Source organism: Garra rufa, chromosome 7 (genome assembly GCF_049309525.1).
Source record: "Garra rufa chromosome 7, GarRuf1.0, whole genome shotgun sequence".
In the NCBI taxonomy this organism is placed as follows: domain Eukaryota; kingdom Metazoa; phylum Chordata; class Actinopteri; order Cypriniformes; family Cyprinidae; genus Garra; species Garra rufa.
Window position 1 is genome coordinate 12,069,850 of NC_133367.1, and position 17,068 is coordinate 12,086,917.

Here is a 17,068-nt window from a genome sequence, read left to right on the forward strand (position 1 = left end):
AGTGATATTTCTGTTGTTTAGCATTAACATTTCTGGTGTTTAGCAACATTAGCATGTTTAGCTGTGTTAACATTAATATTTCAGGTGTTTAGCTAGGTTAAAATTACTATTTCAGGTGTTTAGCTCTGTTAGCATTAATATTTCAGGTGTTTAGCTAGGTTAAAATTACTATTTCAGGTGTTTAGCTAGGTTAGCATTAATATTTCAGGTGTTTAGCTGTGTTAGCATTAATATTTCAGGTGTTTAGCTAGGTTAGCATTAATATTTCAGGTGTTTAGCTAGGTTAACATTAATATTTCAGGTGTTTAGCTAGGTTAGCATTAATATTTCAGGTGTTTAGCTTGGTTAACATTAATATTTCTGATATTTAGCTGTGTTAGCATTAATATTTCAGGTGTTTAGCTAGGTTAACATTACTATTTCTGATATTTAGCTGTGTTAGCATTAATATTTCAGGTGTTTAGCTAGGTTAACATTAATATTTCAGGTGTTTAGCTAGGTTAACATTACTATTTAAGGTGTTTAGCTGTGTTAGCATTAATATTTCAGGTGTTTAGCTCTGTTAACATTACTATTTCAGGTGTTTAGCTCTGTTAACATTAATATTTCAGGTGTTTAGCTAGGTTAACATTACTATTTCTGATATTTAGCTGTGTTAGCATTAATATTTCAGGTGTTTAGCTAGGTTAACATTACTATTTCTGATATTTAGCTGTGTTAGCATTAATATTTCAGGTGTTTAGCTAGGTTTACATTAATATTTCAGGTGTTTAGCTGTGTTAGCATTAATATTTCAGGTGTTTAGCTCTGTTAGCATTACTATTTAAGGTATTTAGCTGTGTTAGCATTGATATTTCTAGTGTTTAAATGTGTTAGTATTGATATATTTTTGGTGTTTGGCCACGGCACCATTAATATTTTAGGTTTTTAGCTGTGTTAGCATTAATATTTATGTTGTTTAGCTGTGTTAGCAGTGATGTTTCTGCTATTTAGCTGTGCTAGCATCTATGTTTCTAGAGTGTCGCTGTGTTAACGTTGATGTTTCTTGTGTTTAGGCTCGGTTCAGTGTGTTGTTTGACTCTGGTGTTTAGCTAAGCGCTAGTGTTTGGTCGGGTGTGTGCAGGCTGCTGGCGGAGGAGGAGGAGAAGGTGAAGTCTCTGCTGGCGCTGCAGGAGGAGCAGGAGGAGCAGCTGCAGCAGACCCAGCGTGAGAAGCAGGAGCTCATGCAGGAGATGGAGAGGAAGTCTCAGGCTCTGGGCGACGCTCAGCACCAGCTGGACAGAGTGAGGGCCAGCCGTCGCAGAGTGGACCAGGACATCGCGGTGAGCTCAGCGTCACGCTTGTGTCTGGTTCCTCACGTGTTCCTCCACACTCATGACCGTGTGTCCTCCACAGGCCGCGCAGCGCAAACTCCGGCAGGCCAGCACCAGCGTCAAACACTGGAACGTGCAGATGAACCGCCTGATGCACCCCATCGGCCCTGGAGGTTTGTTATGTTTTGACAGTGTTAAAAATGAATAAAAACTGAGTTCATTTCTTCTCTTCTGTTCTTTTAAAGAAAGGAGAGCGTCTTCCAGTAATCTTCTGGCTCCTCCGGTCCGCATCCCCTCGGTCAGCGAAACCGAATCCAGACCTCCACCGAGACCCGAGAGGGAGAAACAGAACAGCATTGACTATGAGAATATGGACTACATTGAAAACGCAAAGCTAAATACTGAATAAACCTGACAGAAATGAGCACAACTGACGTAGAATTTAAAGAAATAGCTCAGCTAAAAATTTGTATTTTCTGAAAATGTGTTCACCCTCAGGCCATCCAAGATTAAGAAGATTGAGGAAACATAGTTCACCAATGGATGTAAATGGGTGCCGTCAGAATGAGAGTCCAAACAGCTGATACAAACATTAGAATAATCCACAAGTAATCCATCAGTTAACATGTTCAGTAGACAAGAGCTGAAACAAATCCATGATTAAGAAGTCTATAGTCCATAATAACGCTTCCTCCAGTGAAAAAGTGGTCTGGTTTGAATCAGGAAAGAAATCTGCACCATTTACAAGCCAAAACCCTTCTGAAAAAACAGCTAAAACCAGCCTAGTTGGTTGGCTGGTCTTAGCTGGTTTAAGCTGGAAATAGCTGATTTTAGCTGGTCTCCCAGGCTGACCAGAAAAGACCAGCCTAGCCAGGCTTGGAAAGTGGAAAAAAACTCTTTAAAACCAGCCTGGTAAACCATTTAAGACGAGCCAACCAGCTGGTTTAAGCTGGAAATAGCTGGTTTTAGCTGGTCTCCCAGTCTGACCAGATAAGACCAGCCTGGCCAGGCTTAGAAAGAGGCCAAAACCCCTCTAAAACTATCCTGCTGACCAGCTAAAACCAACCTGGTTGACCATCTCAGACCAGCCGACCAGCTGGTTTAAGCTGGAAATAGCTGGTTTTAGCTGGTCTCCCAGTCTGACCAGATAAGACCAGTCTAGCCAGGCTTGGAAAGTGGAAAAAAACTCTTTAAAACCAGCCTGGTTGACCATCTCAGACCAGCCGACCAGCTGGTTTAAGCTGGAAATAGCTGGTTTTAGCTGGTCTCCCAGTCTGACCAGATAAGACCAGTCTAGTCAGGCTTGGAAAGTGGAAAAAAACTCTTTAAAACCAGCCTGGTAAACCATTTAAGACCAGCCAACCAGCTGGTTTAAGCTGGAAATAGCTGGTTTTAGCTGGTCTCCCAGTCTGACCAGATAAGACCAGCCTGGCCAGGCTTGGAAAGTGGCCAAAACCCCTCTAAAACCAGCCTGCTGACCAGCTAAAACCAGCCTGGTTGACCATCTCAGACCAGCCGACCAGCTGGTTTAAGCTGGAAATAGCTGGTTTTAGCTGGTCTCCCAGTCTGACCAGATAAGACCAGTCTAGTCAGGCTTGGAAAGTGGAAAAAAACTCTTTAAAACCAGCCTGGTAAACCATTTAAGACCAGCCGACCAGCTGGTTTAAGCTGAAAATAGCTGGTTTTAGCTGGTCTCCCAGTTTGACCAGATAAAACCAGCCTGGTCAGGCTTGGAAAGTGGCCAAAACCCCTCTAAAACCAGCCTGCTGACCATTTAAAACCAGCCAACCACACTAGGCTGGTTTGAGGTTTTTTTTTTTTTTCAGAAGGGAACGGTGAAAAAAAAAACAGCTCTAAACAAATATGTGGCTGGATTTTGATGTGAGCAACAACATGAGATGGACTTTTTCCACTTGGACTCATTCTGACGGCACCCATTGACTGCGGAGGATCTGTGATGTACATTTTCAGCAGTTTTTATTTTCGAGTTGCCTATTTCTCTAAGAACTTAACTGTGAATGAACCATAGCTGAAGTCATAAGTGAAACTTAAGTGTGTTTTGTTGTTGTTGTTGTTGCTGTATAACAGACCCAGGCTGATTTTTTTGGTGAAGCAGCTGTGGTTTGACTTCCTGTTTCCTGTGTGAGCAGAAGTTGCTGTGTAGATAAACTGCGCTTTATCTCTCACTCGCTGCCACGAAAGAAAATAAATGAATAGATTAAAACACTCCTCACTTTCTTTTTCTATTTAAAACAATTTTAATCTAATACTAAAAACTATGTGTGAAGTGAAACCTGCTATCAAACGTCGGTATGTCAAACGGTAATGAGAAAATAACAAGTTATAAGCTTTTTATAAACTGTCTGGGTGTTAAAAAAAAATCTATTGTATAATATTTAAAATCCCCTCAAGTTTACATAGATTAGATCGGCGGTTGTTTCATCCATTTTACACGGAGAACAGCGACATCTGCTGGCGGTAACCGGAAGTGCGCAAAAACTCGAGATGATCAGAAGAAACGTAAATATAAATATAAATGTGCTGCAGCTAAAAAATAAATAAATAAGAAAACACTTTCAAAATCCATCACATGAGTGGAATATGCATACAAAGGCAACTTATGAAAACACAAGAGGCTCTTATAGGGTTAAGTGAAATGAGCCGCTATGACGTCATACCGGAGCGGGGCAGTGACGCGTGTGATCCGGAGCGCTCGGGACTCCCGAATGATGAAGCGTCGCGTAACGGAGCGCGTCCCGGTAAACATGAAGCATTTCGCGGATGCTCGCTGATCCGGTTGGGCGATAGCGGAATAAACCTTCGGGATTGTTTGCTCTGACTCGTAAGTTTGTTTTGCCTTCATCTCTCTATGAAACTCTGATGTTTATTTACTGAGACCGTATAACCTCATATAAAGATTCACTAAGAGTTTTTTGTTGACACATCACACGATGTGTTAAAACACGCATGTATGTATGTATAGATAGATATGTTGGCTTGTTTGTGGGTGAAAGTTGTTTTGGGGTGATTTTGGGACGGTCAGTCCTCTTGCAACATACTGGCACACGGTGTGTGTTTACTACCTGAACAAACAGTGACTGAACGAGCTGTAAAATCACTGGGAAGCTTTTGGAGGTGTTTTTCACTCTTCACAAGTTCAACTTCATGCCAAAATACAAACACGAAGAAGCCGCCAAGGCCAAAGTCGCCCACTCTCAACACCCGAAAAAATATGTTGATGTGAACTTTGAGATGTTTGTGGTGGTACCCGTTCATCGACCCCGATCCGCCGCTTAATATTTACACATCACCGGCTCTGTAGTGTGTCATGAGGCTTTAGTGATGTGTAATGAAGTCTACAAGTTCCGCTTCTTCTCTCAGAGGTCAGTCGTGGATATGCTCCGTCAGTCTTCGTGTGGTTTTGAGTGTTGTTTCCTAACAGACAGACTCTTGGTTTTTGATTTCAGGCACCAGCAGTGTCTGTCTTTCCGTCCGTCTGGCGGCAGGTTTGAGGGAGGTTCCTTCCTTCCTCGCTGTGGTCTGTATAAATGTCAGTTCGTGTGATTGTCCCAGGCTGTCTGTCTCTGTCTTGTGTCTCACAGTCCTGATGGCTGTCTAAAAGTATTTGAGATGGTGAAACGCAAGCGCTTGCGAAAGCGAAACTCGGTTTGTCAGCATTTGCGAATTTTAGGATATTTTGATGACCTCCTGGAGAAAACAAATGGGGAAAAACGCTTCGCAATGTCAACACTTGAGAGTTTGCGAAAATGATGCTCCGTCATGTAGCCAAACGTTGACAGTTCTGGATATAGACTAAAAATCGCTTAGCGTAGAACGCTGGAAACAGCAAAAACATAAATAAAAAAAATAATACAATAAAATACTTTTCGTTATAGAGCTTTTTTTTTTAGCGATAACGTGTGAACTTTAAACGTTTGGACATTTTCCTGAACAACGCACTGCAAGCTTCATGGTGATGTTTGGTAGAAGCCACAAGGCTGTATATGTGATTTCAAAAAGTCTTAAATAGGCAAACGTAGAAAAAAAGAAACATAAAATGGTTCTGTCGTGAATCTTGTTGCCATGGAAACAGCGAAAAACCACGCGAAGTCAAGTCTTAAACAGCCAAATTTAAAAAAACAAAACAAAAAACAACGTTTCTGTTGGGAATCTTGCTTCCATGGAAACAGCGAAAAACGACGCTACCTCATTTGGCCAAGAGTTGACAAATAACACGTTCATGTAGGCATTTGTCGAACAATTAGAGTGAGTCAGTTTTAAGTTTTTGGAAATTAGATCAATTCTAGTCATAAAAATTGTTTTCGTTACAGAGATTTTTAGCGATGACAATGATATTTGGTAGAAGCCACATGACTTTTTATTCGATTTTAAAAAGCCTTAAATAGCCAAATTCGTAGCGTAGAATGTTTCTGCCGCGAATCTTGTTTCCATGGAAACGGCGAAAAACAAAGCTACCGAATTTGACCAAAAGTTGGCAAAATATCAGGTGTTCATGATGTAGGCACTTGTTGATCCATGAGAGTGACAGTCAGACAGTTTTAGGCTTTTGGAAATCAGGTCAATTCTAGTCATAAAAATAGTTTTCGTTATAGAGACTTTTAGCGATGACGTTTAAACATTTTCCTGAACAATGCACTGCAAACTGTGAGGTTTAGTAATGACAATTAAATTTAGTGGGAGACACTCTTTTTATTAAATTTTAAAGAGTCTGAAATAACATAATTCGTAGCATAGAACGTTTCTGTCGTGGATCTTGTTGTCAATTTATATGCAATTTTAAAAAAGTCTTAAATAGGCAAATGTAGAAAAAATAAATAAAAATGGTTCTGTTGTAAATCTTGTTGCCATGGAAACAGCAAAAAAACGATGCTATGTCATTTGGCCAAGAGTTGACAAAATAACACTTTCATGATGTAGGCATTTGTTGAACAATGAGAGTGGTTTTGGAAATCAGAACAACGATAAGCAGTAACGTAATCGTTAAATGTTTAAACATTTTCCTGAATGCAACGCACACTGTGAGGTTTAGTAATGCCAATGATATTTAGTAGAAGACTTTTTATTTAAATTTAAAAAGTTTCGTAGGGTAGAAAGTTTCTGTCGCGAATCTTGTTTCCATGGAAACGCTGAAAAACAGTGCTCAGTAATTTTGCCATGAGTTGACCAAATATCACATGTTCATGATGTAGTTTTTATTAAAAGTAATGCATAACAATGTGGCGTTACTCCCTACAAAAGTAACTAATTACGTTAGTACTTAGTTACTTTTTATAAAAAGTAATGCGTTCTGTTACTTCTGTGTTATGTGGGCAGGCCTTGCTTGTTTGTTTTTAATTTGAAAAGTTCTATTTTTGGCAAATATAAAAGCCTTTTCACACCAAAGTAAATTTATGTCTGTACAGTAGAATGCAGAGGAAGAAAGTTCAACAATTTTCAGCGATAAAAAACAATAGCAACAACAAATGTTAGAATATGATGCAAACCTGCAATAATTAAACATCTTAAATAACACAAATAGACTTTATGTATTTATTCCCATTTTATTAACCATTGTCTCTGCTGCCGACCTTCGATGGTCCAATTCAACCATACTAATAAGCAAACATTACTCAAGATAAACTGAGTTGCATTTCACAGTTTTTAGTAATTTTGAAGAATACTGAATACGTTTTTTTGTTTTGTGAGTGAGATGAATTAATGCATGTTCACATTTATTCTAGAACTAAAGTAACATCTTACTCCCGATTTCTCTCAACATGGGAGATCTTAAAAATCAATAAATGGGGAAAAAGTAACTGGCGTTACTTATTTGAAAAAGTAACTCAATTAAAGTAAATTAAAGTATAAAGTAATGCGTTACTTTACTAGTTACTTGAAAAAAGTAATCTGATCTGATAGTTTTAGTCGACGAAAAGTCAAAAAGGTTTTAGTCTAGTTTTAGTCAAAAAAAAAAGGGAAAAAAGTAGTCTTTTAACAAATTAATGTAGGTCAGTAAGTATTTTGCTGTTGGGTAGTGTCACTTATAAGTTCTGAAAATAGCAGATCTATAGTTCAACACAATGTGAGCTTCCGGATCGACTATTTTCACCAATAATGACAATAATGAAGGAATGTTTTAGAACATAAAAGACAAACAAGGATGGAATGCTAAAACGGCTTGCCATACTAGTATAGCAAAGAGTATTTAATGCTAAAACGGCTTGCCATAGTAGTATAGCAAAGAGTATTTAATGCTAAAACGGCTTGCCATAGTAGTATAGCAAAGAGTATTTCATGCTAAAACGGCTTGCCATAGCGGCAGATACTTTTTAAGTTTTAATTGGCATGCACAATAAGCGGAAATGTCATGCATTTTAAACGTCTGACGGATCACCCACTAACATTTTCGTCTATTCTCGTCTCGTCAACGAAAACTCACACACGTCTCGTCATGTTTTAGTCATCAACGAGCCATTTTTATCTCGTCATCGTCTCGTTATCGTCATGAAAAAAAGTGGGGTCAACTAAATGATTTCGTCATCGTCATCGTTGACGAAAACAACACTGTTATTAAATACTTTTGAGCGAATTTGGCGGTTTTGTTTGCAAATTCTTGTTGACTTGATTCACAGTTGTTAACAAATTATATTTTCCTCTATATAGTCCTCACAAAGAAAATAAATGGGAGAAAAAACATGTGAATGTTATGATATCGAAAGCCCTAGAAAGCATCATCTCTCAGTTTCTTCTGGTAAACTGCTTGGCAAACAGGTTTATTGGCATCTGTACTACATAGGCATCTAATGAGCAGCTAATGTCTACTACTAATGAGTGCTAATTGGCTTAGAGACAACATAGGACGTCTAGGGTCAGTGCAGGTTGGTAAGTTGTCAGTTTGAAGATGTGAAGAGGTGCATACTACATACTACAGGTACATAAAATGGTATTTTGCATTTAAAAAAAAAATGTGTTGTTTGGTTTAGTCGTGACCTTAGACCCCCGCGTAGAAAAGCCTGGCACTGCCGTATGTAAATTCTGCGGAGGATTAACCCTGCTAATCTGCTGTAGTGATGAAGGTCTAGTTCCTTGATGCCAGGAGGTCTGCTGTGTTTGAACACACTCGTTGATCCGCACACTGACCCACATTACCCTCAGCCGACCAATCACAGCGCAGAACCCCGCTGAACCTCCAGTCAGAGAGAGAGAGAAGCTGTGATTGGTTGTTTGTAGGAGATATTTGTGATTTCAGGATGATCTGTGCTCTTGTTTGATCTATTCTAAACGGACACACTGCTGCTTTAGCTTCTAGGAAACAAGTGATTATAGTGACTGCAGACTAACCCTAGCACCAAAGCTTAGGGAAGTTATTAAGAGGCCATGCATTATTGCACTTTTTTTCTTTCTTGTTTTCTCGTCATTACGACTTGTGTTGTAGAAAATACAAAAGATTAGGCTGCAACACTGTATAACAGCACTGAACTAAATTATACATGTATGTAAATCACATTTCTTATCAATATACAATTATTAACAATAAAGACTATCAATAAGAGTAAAGATGCACGTTCCAAATGTGTCGCTGTAAATGTGGAACTGTGCAGCAGTAATAACGTAACAACAACAGATACTCTTTCGGGGCTCGAAATTAACCTTTTTACTTGGTAGCACTGGTGCTCCCAACTTCAAATAGTTAGGAGCACCCCAAAAAATTTAGGAGCACCAAATTTCTTTTTAGTGGTGCGCTGATCTTGATTCTTCATGGCTGATGCTGGTTGCTGGTGTTTTACAAGCAAATTGCCTGATTCTGAAAGCCTTTTTAAGCAAGGGACGAGAATGAGTGAAAATATGAGTACATGAACAAGATGTTTATTTTTAGTACAGAAATTTAAATTAGAAGCAACCACTGCATTTTTAAACAATCTACAGTATAAAGAACAAAAAAATTCTTAGTCGTGTAGACAATACATGCAGCCATAATCAAAGTCTCTTTCAATATTCAAAGTGCTAATAGATACAGATTATTTTTTTCAAGCATGATACAGAGCATATAATAGCCCACATACTAATAACAGCCTAGATATTTTAAGTAGCCTAGTTTGCGCGCATTAGGAAGTCGCTCTTTAAACGTGGGCTATTAAAATTGTTTTTGAATGCGCGTGCGCGTTTTACTTTCGGTTTCGTTTTGACGATCCCGCGAACTCTCGACGGCGCTGAGCGTCCATTCTACAGTTCAAGAGATTACTTTAACAAAACCATGTGAAAGTGGGAACACAAACTAGATTTGTGTGTCCCCAGTGAAAGTTTTGTAAAGAAATGAAACCAAGTCGCACCACAACAATTTCTCGCACTCGCACAAATGCTTCCAAATATAATTTGAGGTCGCACAGATTAAATTTTTTGAGCATATGCGACCAAAACGGTCGCAATTTCGAGCCCTGTCTTTCAAGCTAAATGATCATATTTATTCAAGCATTTAACATTTATAAGTTAAATAAATGTCAGAAATGAACTGCACAAATTATAGCGATCATGATAAAGGTCCTCTGTACTGCCACCTGTTGGTGCAGCTGTGTAATTTAGAGAACAACTTTTGTTAAATCGAGATTATGAGAAAGGAAATTTTGTTGTCGAGATCACAAGAAAATTAAGTTGTGATAAAGACTAAACTACTTTTTTTATGTTGTGCTCAGGGTAAAACAACTCTTGTTATATTGAAATCACGAAAAAATTAAGTCATAAAAAATGAGAAAGCAACTTTTGTTAAGTTGATATCACGAGAAATTTAAGTTCTGATGACAAGAAAGCAACTTTTGTTATTTTAAGATCACAAGAAAATACATTTTTGTCATGCTGTGATAACAAGAGAACAACTTATGTCAAAATCACGAGAAACTTAAGTTGTCATAACGACAACTTGTGATAGTGGGAAATTTTTTATGTTGTAATCAAAAGAAAATTTAAGTCATGATAACAAGAAATCAACTTTTGTTATGTCAAGATCATGAGAAAAATAAGTTGTGATAACAAGATCACAAGATCGTTATCACTCGTTATCTCGTGATAAGGAGAAAATAGCTTTTTTCAATGAGAAAATTAAGTCCTGATAGTGAGAAAACAACTTTTGTCGAGATCACAAGAAAATAAAGTCATGATAACGAAAAAAAAACTTTTTTTACGTTGTGATCATGAGAAAATTAATTTGTGATATAAGAAAACATGTCAAGATCACAAGAAAATTAAGTTGTAATAACAAGAAATCAGATTTTTATATTGTGATCATGAGAAAATTAAGTCATGATGACAAGAAAACAACTTTTGTTATGTCAAGATCACGAGAAACTTAAGTTGTGATAATGAGAAAGCAACTCTTATGTCAAGATCAGAAAAAAATTAAGTTGTGAAAACTAGTAAACAACTCATTGTCGTAATAATAAGAAAACTATTATGTCAAGATCTTGAGAAAATTAAGTCGTGATGACAAGAAAACAACTTTTGTTATATCAAGATCACAAGAAACTTAAGTTGTGATAACAAGAAAGCAACTTTTGTTATTTTAAGATCACCAGAAAATACATTTTTGTCATGCTGTGATAACAAGAAAACTACTTTTTTATGTTGTGAGAATGAGAAAACACCTTTTGTTATGTTAAGATCATGAGAAACTTAAGTAGTGTTAATGACAAAACAACTTTTTTATCTCGGGATCGTGAGAAAATTAAGTCGTGATAACAAGAAAACAACTTTTGTTATGTTGATATCACACAAAAATTAAGTTGTGATGACAAGAAAACAACTTATGTCAAAATCACGAGAAACTTAAGTTGTCATAACGACAACTTGTGATAGTGGGAAATTTTTTATGTTGTAATCATAAGAAAATTAAGTCATGATAACAAGAAAACCACTTTTGTCGAGATCACAAGAAAATAAAGTCATTAAAACGAAAAAAAAAATTTTACGTTGTGATCATGAGAAAATTAATTTGTGATATAAGAAAACAACATGTCGAGATCACAAGAAAATTAAGTTGTAATAACAAGAAATCAGCTTTTTATATTGTGATCATGAGAAAATTAAGTTGTGATAAGAAAACAACTCATTGTCGTAATAATGAGAAAACTCTTATGTCAAGATCTTGAGAAAATTAAGTCGTGATGACAAGAAAACAACTTTTGTTATGTCAAGATCACGAGAAACTTAAGTTGTGATAATGAGAAAGCAACTCTTATGTCAAGATCAGAAAAAAAATAAGTTGTGATAACGAGAAAATAAAGTTATAAAGGGAAAACTCTTGTTATGTTCAGATCACAAGAAAAACAAGGTTATGATAAGGAGAAAACAACTTTTGCTATGTCAAGATCACAAGAAAATTAAGTTGTAATAACAAGAAAACAGCTTTTTTATGTTAAGATCACAAGAAAATTAAGTTGTGATAACGAGAAAACAACTTTTTATGTTGTGATCACGAGAAAACAACTTTTGTCATGTTAAGATCACAAGAAAGTTATGTCATTATAATGAAAAAACTCTTATGTCAAGATCACAAGAAAATAAGTTGGGATAATGAGAAAACAACTCTTTTGTCAAGATCACGAGAAAATTAAGTTGTGATCACAAGAAAATAAAGTTATGATAATGAAAAAAACTCTTATGTCAAGATCTTAAGAAAATATGTTGGGATAATGAGAAAACAACTCTTTTGTCAAATTGTGATAACGAGAAAGCAACTTTTTTATGTTGTGATCATGAGAAAAGTAAGTTGTGATAACAAGAAAATAACTTTTTTTACGTTGTGATCATGAGAAAATTAAGGCATGGTCACTAGATGTCAAGATTACGAGAAAATTCAGTCATGATCACAAGAAAACAACTTTTGTTGTTAAGATCACAAGAAAATTAAGTCGTGATAAGGAGAAAGCAACTTTTGTTAAGAAAATTATGTCGTGATATCTAGAAAATAACTATTATGTTGAGATACCTTGAAAATTAAGTTGCGAAATTTACATTGTGATCATGAGAAAATTAATTTGGGATAATGAGAAAACAACTTATGTTGAGATCACAATAAAATTAAGTTGTGATAACAAGAAATCAGCTTTTTATATTGTGATCATGAGAAAATTAAGTTGTGATAAAAAGAAAACAACTCATTGTCGTTATAATGAGAAAACTCTTATGTCAAGATCTTGAGAAAATTAAGTCGTGATGACAAGAAATCAACTTTTGTTATGTCAAGATCACAAGAAACTTAAGTTGTGATAATGAGAAAGCAACTCTTATGTCAAGATCAGAAAAAAATTAAGTTGTGATAACGAGAAAATGAAGTTATAAAGGGAAAACTCTTGTTATGTTGAGATCACAAGAAAAAAAGGTTATGATAAGGAGAAAACAACTTTTGCTATGTCAAGATCACAAGAAAATTAAGTTGTAATAACAAAAAAACAGCTTTTTTATGTTAAGATCACAAGAAAATTAAGTTGTGATAACGAGAAAACAACTTTTTATGTTGTGATAATGAGAAAACAACTTTTGTTAAGAAAATTATGTCGTGATAGCGAGAAAATAACTATTATGTTGAGATACCTTGGAAATAAAGTTGTGAAATTTACATTGATCTTGAGAAAATTAATTTGGGAAAATGAGAAAACAACTTATGTTGAGATCACAATAAAATTAAGTCGTGATGACAAGAAATCAACTTTTGTTATGCCAAGATCACAAGAAACTTAAGTTGTGATAATGAGAAAGCAACTCTTATGTCTAGATCAGAAAAAAATTAAGTTGTGATAACGAGAAAATGAAGTTATAAACGGAAAACTCTTGTTATGTTCAGATCACAAGAAAAATAAGGTTATGATAAGGAGAAAACAACTTTTGCTATGTCAAGATCACGAGAAAATTAAGTTGTAATAACAAGAAAACAGCTTTTTTATGTTAAGATCACAAGAAAATTAAGTTGTAATAACAAGAAAACAGCTTTTTTATGTTAAGATCACAAGAAAATTAAGTTGTAATAATAAGAAAACACCTTTTTTATGTTAAGATCACAAGAAAATTAAGTTGTAATAACAAGAAAACAGCTTTTTTATGTTAAGATCACAAGAAACTTAAGTTGTAATAACAAGAAAACAACTTTTTATGTTAAGATCACAAGAAAAATAAGGTTATGATAAGGAGAAAACAACTTTTGCTATGTCAAGATCACAAGAAAATTAAGTTGTAAAAACAAGAAAACAGCTTTTTTATGTTAAGATCACAAGAAACTTAAGTTGAGATAACGAGAAAATGAAGTTATAAAGGGAAAACTCTTGTTATGTTCAGATCACAAGAAAAATAAGGTTATGATAAGGAGAAAACAACTTTTGCTATGTCAAGATCACAAGAAAATTAAGTTGTAATAACAAGAAAACAGCTTTTTTATGTTAAGATCACAAATTATGTCATGATAATGAGAAAACTCTTATGTCAAAATCACAAGAAAATAAGTTGTGATAACGAGAAAGCAACTTTTTTATGTTGTGATCACGAGAAAAGTAAGTTGTGATAACAAGAAAATAACTTTTTTTACGTTGTGATCATGAGAAAATTAAGGCATGGTCACTAGATGTCAAGATTACGAGAAAATTAAGTCGTGATAACGAGAAAGCAACTTTTGTTAAGAAAATTATGTCGTGATAGCGAGAAAATAACTATTATGTTGAGATACCTTGAAAATTAAGTTGCGAAATTTACATTGTGATCATGAGCAAATTAATTTGGGATATGGAGAAAACAACTTATGTTGAGATCACAATAAAATTAAGTTGTGATAACAAGAAATCAGCTTTTTATATTGTGATCATGAGAAAATTAAGTTGTGATAACGAGAAAATGAAATTATAAAGGGAAAACTCTTATGTTCAGATCACAAGAAAAATAAGGTTATGATAAGGAGAAAACAACTTTTGCTATGTCAAGATCACGAGAAAATTAAGTTGTAATAACAAGAAAACAGCTTTTTTATGTTAAGATCACAAGAAAATTAAGTTGTGATAACGAGAAAACAACTTTTTATGTTGTGATCACGAGAAAACAACTTTTGTCATGTTAAGATCACAAGAAAGTTATGTCATGATAACGAAAAAAAACTTTTTTACGTTGTGATCATGAGAAAATTAATTTGTGATATAAGAAAACAACATGTCGAGATCATGATCACAAGAAAATAAGTTGGGATAATGAGAAAACAACTTTTTTGTCAAGATCATGAGAAAATTAAGTTGTGATAACGAGAAAGCAACTTTTTTATGTTGTGATCACGAGAAAAGCAAGTTGTGATAACAAAAAAATTACTTTTTTTACGTTGTGATCATGAGAAAATTAATTTGGGATAATGAGAAAACAACTTATGTCAAGATCAGAAAAAAATTAAGTTGTGATAATGAGAAAACAGCTTTTTTATCTTAAGATCACAAGAAAATTAAGTTGTGATAACGAGAAAACAACTTTTTATGTTGTGATCACGAGAAAATAACTTTTGTCATGTTAAGATCACAAGAAAGTTATGTCATGATAATGAGAAAACTAATGTCAAGATCACAAGAAAATAAGTTGGGATAATGAGAAAACAACTCTTGTCAAGATCACGAGAAAATTAGGTCGAGATCACAAGAAAATTAAGTTGTGATCACAAGAAAATAACTTTTTACGTTGTGATCATGAGAAAATTAAGTCATGATCACTAGATGTCAAGATTACAAGAAAATTCAGTCATGATCACAAGAAAACAACTTTTGTTGTTAAGATCACAGGAAAATTAAGTTGTGATAACAAGAAAACAACTCATTGTCGTAATAATGAGAAAACTCTTATGTCAAGATCTTGAGAAAATTAAGTCGTGATGACAAGAAATCAACTCTTGTTATGTCAAGATCACAAGAAAATAAGTTGGGATAATGAGAAAACAACTGTTTTGTCAAGATCATGAGAAAATTAAGCTGTGATAACGAGAAAAGTAAGTCATGATCACAAGAAAACAACTTTTGTTGTTAAGATCACAAGAAAATTAAGTCGCGATAGCGAGAAAATAACTATTATGTTAAGATACCTTGAAAATTAAGTTGCGAAATTTACATTGTGATCATGAGAAAATTAATTTGGGATAATGAGAAAACAACTTATGTTGAGATCACAATAAAATTAAGTTGTGATGACGGAAAAAGAGCTTTTTTACATTCTGATCATGAGAAAATTAAGTTGTGATAACGAGAAAACAACTCGTTATGTCGAAATCACAAGACAATTTAAGTCATGATAATGGGACAAACATTATATTTCATGGCCTCTTAGAACTTCCATAAAGTTAGCTTGTGATCATGAAACACTTGATTAAAGGATCTCTATTTGGATGTCTTGCAGGACTCAAACACATAGTGTGTGGTGTTTGTTTGAGGACAGGCCTGTGTGTCACAGTTCAGTGTGAAAGAGTGCGAAGCTCCAGCGAGAGGCATTTCCCGCAGCCTGCAGGCGCTCCAGTGACGGGCCTCGCTGACCTCTGCTCCTCATTCTCAGAGCTTCAGCGGGTGTTTCTGGGAACTGATACTGAGAAACTCACTCAGAGGTTTCATCTGTCCTATGTGAGTGTGTGTCAGAGGTCTAAAGACAGCAGCGTTTCTGTCAGTCTGGGAACATTTGGCTTTACAGACGTCTAGTGTCTCTACAGCTGGATAGTGTTAGTTCCCAGAATGCTGTGCGTCGGCCGGTCGGTCGGGGGTGGGTGTACCACGGGGCTCTGGTGTCTTCTGAACAACGTACAGCTGTCAAATCAGTCTTGTGTTATCGCAACTGTTCCTCGAATACATATATATATATATATGTGTATACACACTTTTAAGATTGGTCTTTATAAAACTGAAAAGCTGACAGTACAAAAGACATCATTTGGGTAAAATAATCATTTAATGTTAATGGGTCAAAGTCCACATCAAAAGAAATTTACAAAAGTGATTTTATTTCTATAGAAAGCACATTAAATGAAAGGCAAAGTGTCTACTTTTAAGGTTTCAAATACGTTTTTGGAGAATAAAGTGTCAAAATTTGGTTGAAATAATGTTACATCGTCATTCAGTGTGACACAATATTTATGCAAAAATTCTAACAACATGTTTATTCTGACTTGTACATATTAAAATATATAAATGCATAAGGGAGCATATTAAATTTATTTTAAAAATGTAGAATTGAGCAAAAAGTATTTTGTCTATTTTGTAAATATGCCTTACAAGATTGTTACACTGAATGACATTTTAGTGGGTGTCTTCTGTAAATTTAGGGCAAAATGTGTGATATTTATTTTTTGCCCAGAAAAACAAAAATGCAATTAAGTTAAACTGAAAACTTTAATTTATTTTGGAAAAACAACATTTTAAAGCAGCATTACACTTATTGTTTTTATGCTTAAACCCTTTTATTCTACTTTCGTGTTAATTCTCTGTAAGAATTTGAGGAAATTTTTATTAGTTTTTGTTGTTTTAAAATATTTCTCTTAAGTTTTTATATATATATATATATATTTTAGTTTAGTTTCATTTCAGTTATTTTTGTACATCAAATTACATAAAAAACACAAAACAACTTTTTGTGAAATCAGATGAAAAATGAAAAACTGACAGTACACAAGACATAATTTGAGTATAATAGTTATTTAATGTTAATATGAAATTTTATTAGGTGTAATATTATTATTACACAGTTATATTAATTGATATGCATTTATG

The 17,068-nt window shown here is 34.8% G+C and overlaps 2 protein-coding genes across 2 annotated transcripts in view; both read left to right on the forward strand.

Annotated features, from left to right (window-relative positions):
* def6b (DEF6 guanine nucleotide exchange factor b) overlaps positions 1-3,531 on the forward strand; it is a 29,171-nt gene extending 25,640 nt beyond the window's left edge. Inside the window, exons 9-11 of the mRNA XM_073844209.1 lie at positions 1,124-1,322; positions 1,396-1,486; positions 1,559-3,531. Of these exons, the coding sequence (XP_073700310.1) occupies positions 1,124-1,322; positions 1,396-1,486; positions 1,559-1,722 (454 nt within the window). The 3' untranslated portion in view covers positions 1,723-3,531. The remainder of the gene's footprint in view (positions 1-1,123; positions 1,323-1,395; positions 1,487-1,558) is intronic.
* Positions 3,532-4,019: 488 nt separating this feature from the next.
* The window catches only part of pparda (peroxisome proliferator-activated receptor delta a), a 23,505-nt gene continuing 10,456 nt past the window's right edge, over positions 4,020-17,068 (forward strand). Inside the window, exon 1 of the mRNA XM_073844854.1 lies at positions 4,020-4,155. The gene's annotated coding sequence lies outside the window, so the exon portion shown is untranslated. The remainder of the gene's footprint in view (positions 4,156-17,068) is intronic.